This window comes from Citrus clementina, unplaced genomic scaffold, assembly GCF_000493195.1.
Source record: "Citrus clementina cultivar Clemenules unplaced genomic scaffold, Citrus_clementina_v1.0 scaffold_8, whole genome shotgun sequence".
Taxonomy (NCBI): Eukaryota; Viridiplantae; Streptophyta; class Magnoliopsida; order Sapindales; family Rutaceae; genus Citrus; species Citrus x clementina.
The window spans coordinates 24,988,028-25,001,169 of record NW_006262022.1 but is presented as its reverse complement, the minus strand read 5'-3'; the positions used below and the strand labels follow the sequence as shown (position 1 = coordinate 25,001,169).

Genomic DNA, 13,142 nt, shown 5'->3' with positions numbered 1-13,142 from the left:
TGGCCAGGAAATTGTGGTTTTGTCCTTAAAATAAACACTCTGCATCTTTGACTTGTAAGAGAAAACTCTAACCTTTTGAATGTTGATTTGTGGAATTTTCTTCAATGACGCCACTACTTTGCTGCATTGTTTAACACCTCCATCATGGGTTGCAATTGCCAAATTATCACTTTGTTGGAGACATTGAACTTCAACCGAAGACATAGAATTTTCTTTCTCATGCTTGATATGATGGCTACATGAGTTCAACCTTGCATCCCATGTTCTTGATATTTCATCCATTTTGCACAATAATTTCTTGGTAACTTCCTTTTGCTCAAGAATCATAGCCTCCACCATCTTCTGAATCCTCTCAAGTCTCCACTCCATTGTAAGGATTTACTCCTTATTTGTTACCAAGCTCTGATACTAAATGATACGAACACTAAAGTTTATAAGGAGAAATCAAATTAAATAGAAAAATTAGATGACAAATGGGGTTAATTCGAGGAAACTCAAACCTCCAAATAAGTATTGGTTATTCGAGAAACCAATAAACTCCCAATTACAGCTTTTATGTTGCCAAAATAATAAACCCATGATCCCTCTTTATTGAATAATATCAAGCTTTATGTAATGAAGCTTTTTTAGGATTACAACCTAAAAATTAGTAACACTAAGTATGTTCTCACATAATGCTCCACTAATTATATGTAGCTCCACAAAATAAGTGCAACTACTTTTGACTAGTTCAAAATTAACTAATACCATAAAATTAAATAAATAAAATAGATAATTCTAATTATTTTAATAGTTTGTATCAGAATTACTAATTATCTACCAATAATAAATTATTATTAGAAATCTACGTTATATCAATCTAATCTTAACCATCCATTAGTTATAGACATAAGAGCTAATAAATGATATAAAAATAAGTATAATCATTTTTAGGAGCCATTGATCCTTTTACAAAAATTTTAATGAGAGATTTCTAATCACATTAAAATCAGGAATAAAGTAAAAAAAATACAGACTTTAATACAATGTACTTTATCTTAAAATGTATTAAAATTTATATTTTATTATTTTTAATTTATTCTTAATTTCAATATTACCAGTAATTGGAGTGAAAACTCACTTTTAATTCCCCCCTTCTCTGTCTCTCTCTCTCTCTATATATCTATACACACACTCTGTCTCTAAGCCAGACTTAAATTTCAGCTTCCAACACCTAGAGCCCTAGACTAGACTTATGTAGTGTTTACTTTTTGGAGTGAGAGTGAGAAGTGTTGATTTTTCCCACTCCAGTGTTTACTTACAATTTTAAAGGGGGAGTGGGAATCCCACTCCGTGGGCCCCACCAAATTTTGGAGTGAGAATCAACTCCCCCTCTTCCTTTTTTACTCTTATATTTAAAATAAAATAAATAATATTTAATAAAATAAAATAAATAATATCATATTTATTTAAATAATATTATTATATTATATTATAAATTACATTTATTAAAAATAATAATAATAAACATACTTATTTTATTAAATTTAATAAAATAAAATAAAATAAATAATATTATATTTATTTAAATAATATTAGTATGTTATTTTATAAATTAAATTTATTAAAATAATAATATTAAACATATTTAATTATAATATTATTATATTTAGTTTAAAATAATAATTTACATTGATTCTAAGTTAAAATTACTTAAAAATAATATTATTATACTCATAGAGAATTAATAATATTACTATATTTATATCTTTATTTGAAAATATAATATTATTATATTTATTAGTTAATAATAATAAATATTTTATTTTAAGAAAATATTAATTTTGTACTCTATTATCAATGATAATTTTTTATTTGTGTTGCTATTATTAATAATTTTTTATTTACATAATTCAAATTAAAATTAATAAAAAATTATGATTTACATAATTAAGAATATTAATAATTATTAATAATTTATAAATATAATAAAATAAATATTTTATTTTTTAAATATATTTTTTATTAATTTTGTAATTAAAAATTAATTTTCTTTAAATAAGGGTAAAATTATAATTTAAAATCATTTACTTCCAATCCAAGATAATTCTATACTCCTACTCCAGTGTAAGTATACAACATACTCCCACTCCCATTCCACACTCCTAATCTCAGGATTTCCACTCTTCGGAATTCTCGCTTCAATCCAAAATGTAAACACAATCTTAAAGTAGGCTTCAAAGAATACCTACTAAGTTTGACCAAACAATTCTTTTTAGACGTTTTCTCACTTCATCAGTCCAATAATATTCCCTTTTTCTATTACATTTTTTTTTAACGTTTTACATGAAAATTTAATATTCCAGCAGCTTAGAATTATTTAACTCTCATTTTCAGGATTCTAAAAGTTCTCTATTTTTTTTTACTGGCTAAATATTCTTATTTAAAACAACAGCAACTACAAAACCAATAATAATATATTATTATTGCGGTTGGTTGGTGAATGGTGCAGCCGCCCTTCACCGATAAAACGTCGTATTCTTAAAGCTGTACATGCAGTATAGGAGATCATATATATTATTTCTCTCCCAAAATATAGTACGATTATTAAATTCTGCCACCTTTGCTTATAAGTCCGCACGCCCATCCCTTCACACAAACACATCAAGAGAGAGAGAGAGAGAAAGTGCATAATTAGCAACAAAAATAAAAAGGAAAAAGAGAAGAAGAAGAAAGAAAAATGGTTGCAAAAGGAGATTTTACAGTGACAGTAAGCAAGAAAGAGGTAGTGGCAGCAGTGCTACCGTTGCAAGAGCATTGGCTGCCACAGTCTAATCTTGACCTGCTTCTGCCGGCAATTGACGTTGGTGTGTTCTTTTGTTACAAGAAGCCAGCCGCCGCTGCAGATAACATTAACAAGAGCTTTGGGTTTGGGTCCATGGTTGATGTTCTTAAGAAGGCCATGGCTGAAGCTCTTGTCTCTTATTATGCCCTGGCCGGCGAGGTTGTATACAACGATGTTGGTGAGCCTGAGCTTCTTTGCAACAACCGTGGGGTTGATTTTGTTGAAGCATATGCAAACGTTGAGCTGAAAGACCTCAACTTGTATAATCCTGATGACACCATTGAAGGTAAGCTGGTGGCAAAGAAGAAGAACGGCGTCCTTTCCGTTCAGGTCAGTCACAGCCACTACAGTTACATGCTAGCGCCTAGCTACTAGCTGATAATAAACTAATTTTACCAAATTAAAACTGATTATTATTAATATTTATTAGCCAGCTAATCTAGAAACTACAATCGGTTATTCAAATAAAAATGAATAACTTGGGCTGGCTCTTGTCATTTAATTGCAGGCAACAGAACTAAAATGTGGGGGTATTGTAGTGGCGTGCACCTTCGATCACCGCATAGCGGACGCATATTCAACCGACATGTTTCTGGTATCATGGGCTGAAATTGCTCAGTCTAAACCAATATCTGTGATGCCATCTTTTCGACGATCCATGCTAAACCCTAGACGGCCATTGTGCATTGATCATGAGTTCGACAATATGTACGTGCCCATCTCCTCACTGCCACCTCCACCTCCGCCTCCTCATAATAATCCTCAAGAAGCCAACTGTAATAAGCTCGTCAGTCGTATTTATTATATCAAAAGTGAGCAACTCAATGAGCTTCAATTACTTGCGACGACGGGCTCCACTGGAAGGAGGACTAAACTCGAGTCTTTCAGTGCATTTTTATGGAAAATGGTGGCCCGTAGTGCAAATGATGGCATGATGATATCAAAGATGGGCATTGTGGTTGATGGAAGAACTAGATTAAGCATCAGCAGCAATAAAGGAGATAATAATAATAATAACTTTAATAAATCAATATCCTGCATGGCCATGGGTTCATATTTTGGAAATGTGCTTTCAATTCCATTTGGTGGGCAAAACGTTAAAGAACTCGTTGAAAAACCATTATCATGGGTGGCAACACAAGTGCACAATTTCCTGGAAAATGCAGTGACCAAAGATCATTTCTTGGGACTCATTGATTGGGTTGAGGCTCACAAACCCGATCCGGCTTTAGCTAAGATCTATTGCACCCCAAGTAGCGATGGACACGCATTTGTGGTCTCATCAGGGCAGCGTTTCCCGGTTTCCAAAGTGGATTTCGGCTGGGGTAAGCCGGCTTTTGGTTCTTATCATTTTCCATGGGGTGGTGATGCTGGCTATGTCATGCCAATGCCGTCTCCGGCGGGTAACGGTGACTGGGTTGTATACATGCATCTTTCGGAGAAGCAGGTGGACTTGATTGAGACTCAGGCATCTAATGTCTTTAAGCCTATGGCGTTTGATTATCTTATCTCAGGCATATAAATTTAATCAATATAATCAGTGCATGTATGTACGTGCGTTATTAATTAAGCTGGATAATTAATTAACGTTGCTGTCTCATCTCATATGTCATGCGTGCGTGCGTCTCTCTCGACTTCTCTGTCACCTTCTTGTTCAATAATATCGCCGTTTCGTCTTTAATTTCATTTGTGGATATGTTTACAAGTGTAATATTTGTCTTTAAAAGAACATACTATGTTTACAAGTGAATTTCTCTATCCTTACAAGTTTTATGATTCATTGGTTTTTCTTGTTATTGTCATGATTGTAACTTGTAAGCTATAAAAAGTAGGTTTAGTTTCTCTGTTATTCGTAAACTTTGATATCGATAGTTTATATAGAGGTTAAGGCCTTAAGGGAAAAATAATATTAAGAACGTATAATTAAAGAAAATAAAAATCTTATGTTATTAGACTAAATATGAGGTAAATTCTCATTTAGTACTTATATTTTTAGTTAAGAGCTCATTTAGTATTTATATTTTAAAAAAAAAAACATCTCTACTGTTAAATATGTCTCACTCTTACCTTTATTTTTTCTTTCCTTTTATAATACTACCCTTGCAACAATATTTTTAAAGATATTAATAAAAAAATGATAATTTATTAAATTAATCTTAAAAGTAACATAAAAATTTAACAGTAATAAAGTTTTGATGTATTTTTTAAAATATAAAGACTAATCGGACATTTAAAATACACACACGTAGGACACGCATGCAGCTTGCATCGTCGCAACAATTAAATCTGTTGATAACTTTAAATAAATATATAATAATAATAATAATAATAATAATAATAATAATAAAGACAAAAGGGTTGTTAGGTAGTGAAGATATACTGAAGATCATTTTGGTAGGTGCCTACGTGAGAGAAGATGATGCATGAAGAGAATAACCAAAACTTCACCAATTTAACTTTAGTTGCTGTATATGCAGTAGTTCGATTTACCGAACCACAAAGGGAGCCAATGTGGTTTTGCCAAAATTAGTTGTGGGAAAAAAAAAAAAAAAGGCACTAAGCAATACCAGCTTCATTAATTTATCCGTCTTTGATGGAATTGAATAGTATAATTAAAGATATAAATATATATATAAACGAATGGTTTAAGTGGCTGAGCTAGTTAAGCGAGCCAACCACCCAAAATCACGTACAGTAGCATAACAACAGATACTATTATTGTATAATAGATTGGTTTAGAAAAAAAAAAAATGAAGAAAGTCATTAGAAAAATGTCGACCCTCGTACCAAACCCATGTTTTATTCCAATTGTTTTTGGATTGGAGTGCAGGCATTAACAAATAACAATGATGCAGATGGACGAACTGTAGCATTAGTCATATGGAGAGTACGTGTCAGGTCTTAATTTTAATGTGATTTGGTCACTGACGACGAAGACGAAGACGACGACGTCGTAGTTGAGAAGCGTTTGAACTAATGTTGCGTGAAAAAATATAACTTGTTCCACTATTTAAGTCAACATTATTGATGTCTTATGACTTATCACCCTCAGCTAACTGACCAATGGGTGTCCTTTGGACAATTAAATACGATTTATTCAAAAAAAAAAAACAATTAAATATGATTACGTAATGAACTTTAATTTGTTAAAAATTAGGTCCAATAATAATAATAACCAAGAAGATCTAATTATATATCAAAATGACTCAAACAAATTAATTAATTTTATATTTGCTAGCCAAGTAGGTTGTTCATCCCATTCAGACTTGCACGAAAGCTAATTATAAAGCTAATTTAAGAGTCGAAAACTCGTTAATTATAAAGTGTTTTTTTCCCCATATAAATACAATTCGGCAGGCCCAATACTCGGCTGCCCGTTTCCGGTTTTAATTTTAATTACGATCAAGAAAGCTAGTAATCGTCTTAATTTGTACACCCGACTTAATTAATTACTAGCTCAAGAGATTGCGAGTTGATTAATTAAATATATAAATACATAATTTATTTACACATTTATAAGCATGTATCTTTTTTTTTTTTTGTACATATAAGATAATTAAAGTAAATTTTTTATTTTTTATTTTGTTATCTCAATATAATTGGTAATGATAATAACTTTTTAAATTTAATAACATTATTTCTTAATGGAATGAGGACAATTTTGAATTTTTATAATATCTATAATGATAATTATAGAATTATATTAAATATAAAATTTATTCTCAAAATTAAATTTAAAAAAATTATTCTATATGTACTTTTTAAAATCTATAGTAAATTTTGAAAGGATGATTTTGTCAAAAATAATTTGCTTATATATGTGTGTATGTGTGCGTGCGCGCCTTGATTATCAAGCCATTTTAAATTTTCTTATGGGTTTATTCTATTATATTAATTTTTGTCTTTTTGGGGTGTGTTTGACATTCTGAATTATATTTACATTATTTAATGATTATGCTATATTAAATTAACATTTTGTAATAACAATGTTATATGTTGTTTGGTGTTACACTATACCATATTAATTTTATATTAATATTATTTCAATTTATTAATATTTTATTATTAATTATATTAAATTTTTATAATGTATTATTATTAAACAAAAATAAATTATAATATATTTTTTACATTTTATTTATTATAATCAAAATCAAAATATAATTAAATTATATTTAATTGCTCAATGAGGCAAAAATTGGCAAATTGTGGTGTATTATAATTTAACTTCCAAAACTTCCAAATATAAGTAATAAATTAATTTGAATAGTATTATAATACTATATAATACTGCATTCCAAACACACCCTTAATTTAAAACCATTTTGGCTTCACCTGAGTTCAACAAATCAATATCAAAAGAGGGATCCTACACTACTCACTATTCATGTGAGAGGGTTGTAAGTTACATGCATGTAACTTAGCATTAACCTCAAAAGAGACGTATTGTATTTGGGAATGAATTGATTTACATGCGTTGAAAGCAGTCTTTTATATTCCTGTTAGAGGTTATACTTTTGGCAAGATTCTAGATAGCGTTTACTTTTAAGATTGAAGTGGGAACCCTAAGGAGAATCTAAGGTGGTGTTTGGTTGAGAGAAGAGAATGTAGGAGAGGAAAGTAATTTAAATTTTCTTTTTATTTCCATTGTTTGGTTTGAAAAAATGTATAAGAATTTAATTTCCATTACAATTTAATATCCATTATAATATAGAATTTGAATTCCACACTAAATAGTAAAGAATTTAAATTCCTCGTATATTAGAAACTAAAGTTTCTAAAATTACCCTTCATCTTTTTAACTTATTTAATACTATTAATAATTATTATTTATAATTTTATTTTACTGATTTAATATTATAAATGGACCTCCACCAGAAAGTCGCCGGACTATCGCCGACCTCGCCGGAATGTCGCTGGACTACCGCTGGACATTGCCGGAATGTCGCCGGACTACCGCGGACATTGCCGGAATGTCGCTGGACCACTGTCGGACTTCGTCGGAAAATGGTCAGACCTCCGCCGGACTTCCACTGCCGGACACCGAACCGCCATTTTATTTTATATATATATATTATTATTATTACTAATATAAATAGTTTAATATTTAAGGTAAATGATAAATTTGTCTAAAGAAAAAAATTATAATTCATTTCCTTATCAAATTTTATATCAAACCAAACAACAAAATTTAATTTCACTACTATTCTCTATTCCTTTCTTCTTCTTTCCTCTCCATTCCATTCTTTTCCTCTCCTCTCTTTTTCTTCAAACCAAACATGGCCTAAGTATTGGGAGTGGGAGTGGGGGTGTAGCTAATTTACTTACATTAAAATAGTAGCGCGGAACAAGAATTATAATTTCATTTATGTGTTTACTTTTGTCATAAATTTAGAGTGAATTATTTTATATTATAATTTTACTCTTATTTAAAGAATTGTAGTTTTTAATTATAAAGTGAATAAAAAATATAATTATAAAATAAACTATTTATTTAATATTAATTTTGATTATATAAATTAATAATTATTAACATTATTATATTTAAATTGTAAATTAAAAATTATTAATAAGAGCAATACAAGTAAATGATATATGATATTACGTCTTCAAAAAAAAGATAGAGGGTTGGAACTATTAACCCCATATTTGGTACACAGGGTTGGAACTCACTCGCCAATGATATGTGAGATTACGTCTTCAAATAAAATCATCTCGTAAATTTATCCATCCAGTCATCAGGCAGCTCTCATTAAGCACATATCAAGTCACGATTTTAGTGTTTTGGGTTTCTGATCTTTGCAGCTATAGCTGCAGTTACTGGTCGTTAGAACATAACACATGCCCAAATAATAGTAGAATTTTCAGCTGCAAGCTCTACCAGAATACGCAAATCTTTGTCACTTTGTGTTCCCCATGAATGCAGATTGAGACCGCTTATGTGGCCTACAGCGATTACATGTTTCACAAGGCAGCTTACTCTGCATGTGAACTAGTGCAAAACAGAAAACAACTAGCTGCTTCCTAGAGTGCCACTGTCATCAATGATCGATCACCCTTCCATTCAATGCCAAACTTTCAAAACTATTTCATTCGCAGTCTTCCTCTAGTATACTAAATTTAAAGTAGTTATCATATTGAAATATCAATATCTGGAATACAAACTCTTCTAATCCTTTACTGAACATTTTTCTGGATAACACAAATATACGGGTCGAAAAAGCACAGTATTTACCTCTGCTACTCTTCAACAAAATGTACAACATCCGAGGGGGATGCAATTGGTCTGTAGGGACAGGACGAAAACTGCAATCATCCAAGATTCACACCGGATAGGATACAGCTAATTTTGAAGCAGCATCCAGAACCCAGGATAAAGATTGAATTACCAGCCCAGACCATGCAAGTAAGTTGTTTAGCATGCATAAGTTAGTCTAAAAAACCTTCATCAGTGGGGAATTTTGTCAGGAAGAAATAAGTAACGGAAGCGAGAATCAAATGGAAGAATGCCACAATTGCGAGACCCAAGAAAGCTTTGCCGCCTCTGTGATATGCATTGCTCAACAAAGGCAGCCTGATGTGGTGGAAGGTAATGAGATATCCAGACAGCCAAATTTGCATCATCCACAGAGCCTTTACAAAAGCAGTGCAACATTTTTGGCACCAACAGCTTCCCTTTGCTGCTAAAACCCACTGAAGCACGGATGAAGTCACGCTGAGCTTCTTGAAGCTCCTCTCTTACATTCTTAGCAGTGTAGATGCTGATCTGCATTTACCAATCACTACCATGTCAATCAAAATACGACTCTTTGGGCATACAGGATATACATAAAGACAAAAATAACCAAGGAAATACAGCAAATTTTTTGCTGAAAATTACCGCAGGTGATGAGTACATTCCACAGCTTAGAGCAAAAGCTACAAGTGGCTCATATTCATCAATTGCACACTTCCTTTGCTCCTCTGTAACCTTCAGCTTCTGAAGGGCAAGGAGCAAAGCCTAATAACAATTATTGTTAGAAAATCAGGAAATGAGATATAACAAGAGAATTAACAGTTCAACAATATCGCTGAACAATGTACATACAATTTGAGGCCTATGTAGAGGTGGTTTCATCTTCAGAATCATATATTCAATAGCAGCAGCATTATAAGAATGTCCCCCGACAGTATATGCTGCCTGGACAAAAAATTTTGAAAATGAAGAGAACAACTACATAATAATAGTCTAAAAAAGTCTCAACTGCAAACTGCAGAAGTATGGGAGAAAGCCCATCCAAGTCAAAAATCAAACCTTTTGCATCAAAGAGAATAGCTTCAAGTCATTTCTGGGGACTCCATATGCCAGGTAAGCCTGTAAAAGACAAGGTATAGTGCAGCAAGTAATTTATCCGAAACATCTCATAAATGATATTTTTCTTTGCAAAATTAAATGTTCAATAGCATAAGCAAAGATCTAATGAAAGGGGTCTTACATGCATGATCAATGCATTATATAGGTTTATCCAGAAAGCAAGCTTCTCATTGCTGCTCAAGTGCACAGGGTTCACTTTGGCAAGTTGCTCAACTAGTGTTCTGCTCTCCAAACAGAAAAATTACAGTGTTGATCAGATAAAACTTTGGAATGTTGCAACAGTCTCCAACTGATATACTAGAACTTAGAAGTGACAGACAAGGGGAAAAAGAAAAACGCAAAAGCGAAATGATATCCCACCTAAACGTCTTTAGTGCCCCTGAAGCATATTCTAATTGTTGCTTACCAACCGACATCCAAGAAACTTCCATTGCTAATCCATAGTTTCCGATGTCTGCCCAGCTTAACTTTCCACGCACTCTATAGGGATCAAAAACATTCTCTGATGCCAAAACTCCAGAGTTATTTTGCATATCAATTTGAGGGCTCTGAATCATTGAACGGTCAGATGATGACCACCACGATGAGTTTGAAAGATGTCCACGTGGGGACAGAGTTGAGCATTGGCTCTCCAGTGCAGACGATTTAGCTGGTAGAGCTGAATCTGCCAGAGACATAAATATATTTTTCATACACCGAACCATCTCTTCTGATAATTGATTAGGATTATTCCAAAGGCCTTTAGGTGACATTCCAGTAGGAACCTTCCTGAACTCCACAGGTTGACTAGATTTGAAGCCAGTCTTAGTGGATATTTTCTTCTCATGTGAAAGGACAACTGAATCATCTGCATACTGATGCAAAATATCATATATTAAAATTTGAACCATCAAAACAAAGGATGCCTTCCTAATGCAGTTTCTTTTGTGAACAAGCAGGCAACCAACACAGTCTTTCAAATTAAATTAGGATATATGTGGTTCAGTTTCAAATTTGTAAATTCTCCCCACTACATCATTGCATAAAGAACATAAGTACTTCTATATTGTCATTTCGTTCACCAGAATAGGTCAAATTCAATTACATTCTAAAACTAAAAATAAGAAAATAATGGCATCGCTAATTAAGATGGACCAAAACTCTACAAGTTGAAAGTAGAATGTGGCTATGTGCTCCGAGCAAGGTCAAAGGTTAAAATCTCCGCAGGAAAAGAAATCTAGAGATACCTCCATTGTTGACTCAATACAAGATGATTCACTGGTAGATTCTAACAGTTGGTCACCCTGCTCTGGGCATGAGTCACCCTCTGAGGAATGATGCACTTGAGCATTCAAATGCTTCAAAGACATTAAAGAAGATGAAATCTGGGTGATGAAGAAAAAGAGTTACACGAACATCATATATAAGGTAGAAGGATCCAAAAAAATTAGAATCTGGTTTATGCAGAAACTAAGACTAATACCCTAGGCAGAAGGCGAAGGACTCTTGAAAGGTACATAATAGTTTGAAAAAGGACAACCCATATTATATCTGGTTATTTTATCTATTTGAACATGTCGGATAGAATTGGAAATTTCAGAACATAGAGATAATAATATCCAAAAGTTGTTATAGTCTTAGATGGATTTATGCATGAAAACGGAATGAATACCGGTGTTTCTGTAATGTCAGGGAAGCAACCAGACAATGTTGGAGAAGATGAATGCCTTAAACGATATTCAGCAAGCCTCCGTTCATTTCTTTCTTGACTGAGCTGGAAATGCAAGGAGACCATCTCTTGTTCAAGCTTTGAAACTGTAGTCTCCAGTAGAGCAATATTAGACAAAAGCTCCTGTGCCTAAACAAGTATGAGAAGAAAAAGATTTTACATCAATTTACAATGGTAACAAACCTAGTAAAAGCCTTGTCCATAATTCAATATGATATTCACAAACCATATTAGGAAACTAAGTTAATCTGAGTACTTGTTTTGATGTTACCATGGCCATAGTATATTAGGCAAAGCTTTAGATTCTTACCCAATGATTTTTTAAACTAAATTTCTGTTTACTTTGTTCATCTTTTAGTCAACCTTTATACTCTACTTTGATGCAGTTTGCATGTAAGCTGGACACATTGTAATGAATTGTATAGAGTGGAACAATTAGAAACGTCAGAATAAGATGGGAGAACTTGAATTTCAAGAGCACTGCTTGGAATGTCAATCAGCAAAACATGCAAAATTACCCTTAAACAATTTGCAAAGACATTCAAGCAAGTAACAAACCTGCAAAATGTGTACGCTAGCCCAAGTAAACATTATCTATTGCATGCTGCAACAAACTAACAAAGTTTGGCACTCAATTGTTCTAATTTAATATCAAATAATACAGGATTACATGTTCGCAGAGGGAACTGTTGTACACATCGTAAGAGGTTTGAACCCAAAAATAATTTCGACAAGTTGAGTATCAATACAAAAGGATAATTTTGTGAGCTCAGAATGAAAATGTTCATCCACGCAGATTTAGAAAAATGAGATTAGTCAAAGGATTTAAAAAAAAAAAAAGGACAGCTTACTTCATGGGAAAAGCATGACGGACTAGATAACTTCATAGTATTTTTCTTAATGGCATTTTCCAGAGAGACATGCAGTACCATCTCCTCTTGAAGCTTTTCTTGTAATCTTTGAACCTGTTACAATGATATTATCATGATGTTATACTTGACAATAACGATACAGAAACCTTAAAAAAGCTTCTAAATTTGGTGTATGGTAGCATAGCAGATATTAAAACAGATAAGAAGGCTTTTAGCAGCAAGTTTGATAGATATATGAAATACCAAAACCAACTGAAGATGACAAAACCTTTGCTCTGAACATTCAAGCAAACAAGATACTAAATTTAAGAGAAATGGAGGTACGGAGCTCAAAAACTCTGTCTCTAGAATTTCATATGCAAGTTTCCACATATTTATAAAGGT

At 32.3% G+C, this 13,142-nt stretch overlaps 2 protein-coding genes across 4 annotated transcripts in view; one reads left to right on the top strand and one right to left on the bottom strand.

Annotated features, from left to right (window-relative positions):
- The first annotated feature begins 2,718 nt into the window (after positions 1-2,718).
- Positions 2,719-4,351, top strand: LOC18034387 (shikimate O-hydroxycinnamoyltransferase). The gene is made up of 2 exons (XM_006425133.2): positions 2,719-3,154; positions 3,333-4,351. Exons 1-2 carry the CDS (start codon positions 2,720-2,722, stop codon positions 4,344-4,346), a joined length of 1,449 nt encoding a protein of 482 aa, XP_006425196.1. The 5' UTR covers position 2,719; the 3' UTR covers positions 4,347-4,351.
- A 4,106-nt stretch (positions 4,352-8,457) lies between these two features.
- Positions 8,458-13,142, bottom strand: part of LOC18033967 — a 6,815-nt gene continuing 2,130 nt past the window's right edge. The window contains exons 4-12 of one of the 3 annotated variants that reach the window (XM_024179639.1): positions 12,738-12,851; positions 11,830-12,015; positions 11,405-11,542; positions 10,539-11,032; positions 10,300-10,399; positions 10,119-10,178; positions 9,912-10,004; positions 9,705-9,824; positions 8,458-9,590 (exon numbers count right to left, since the gene is read on the bottom strand). In XM_024179639.1, the coding sequence (XP_024035407.1) occupies positions 9,273-9,590; positions 9,705-9,824; positions 9,912-10,004; positions 10,119-10,178; positions 10,300-10,399; positions 10,539-11,032; positions 11,405-11,542; positions 11,830-12,015; positions 12,738-12,851 (1,623 nt within the window). In that variant the 3' untranslated portion in view covers positions 8,458-9,272. The remainder of the gene's footprint in view (positions 9,591-9,704; positions 9,825-9,911; positions 10,005-10,118; positions 10,179-10,299; positions 10,400-10,538; positions 11,033-11,404; positions 11,543-11,829; positions 12,016-12,737; positions 12,852-13,142) is intronic. The other 2 variants (XM_024179640.1, XM_024179641.1) reach the window with 2 other exon arrangements.

Bases quoted from the DNA above. Each gene is read 5' to 3' on its own strand.
- LOC18034387 (XM_006425133.2), top strand. From the start codon at position 2,720: ATGGTTGCAAAAGGAGATTTTACAGTGACAGTAAGCAAGAAAGAGGTA. The intron at 3,155-3,332 runs GTCAGTCACAGC...ATTTAATTGCAG, and splicing joins ACGGCGTCCTTTCCGTTCAG to GCAACAGAACTAAAATGTGG.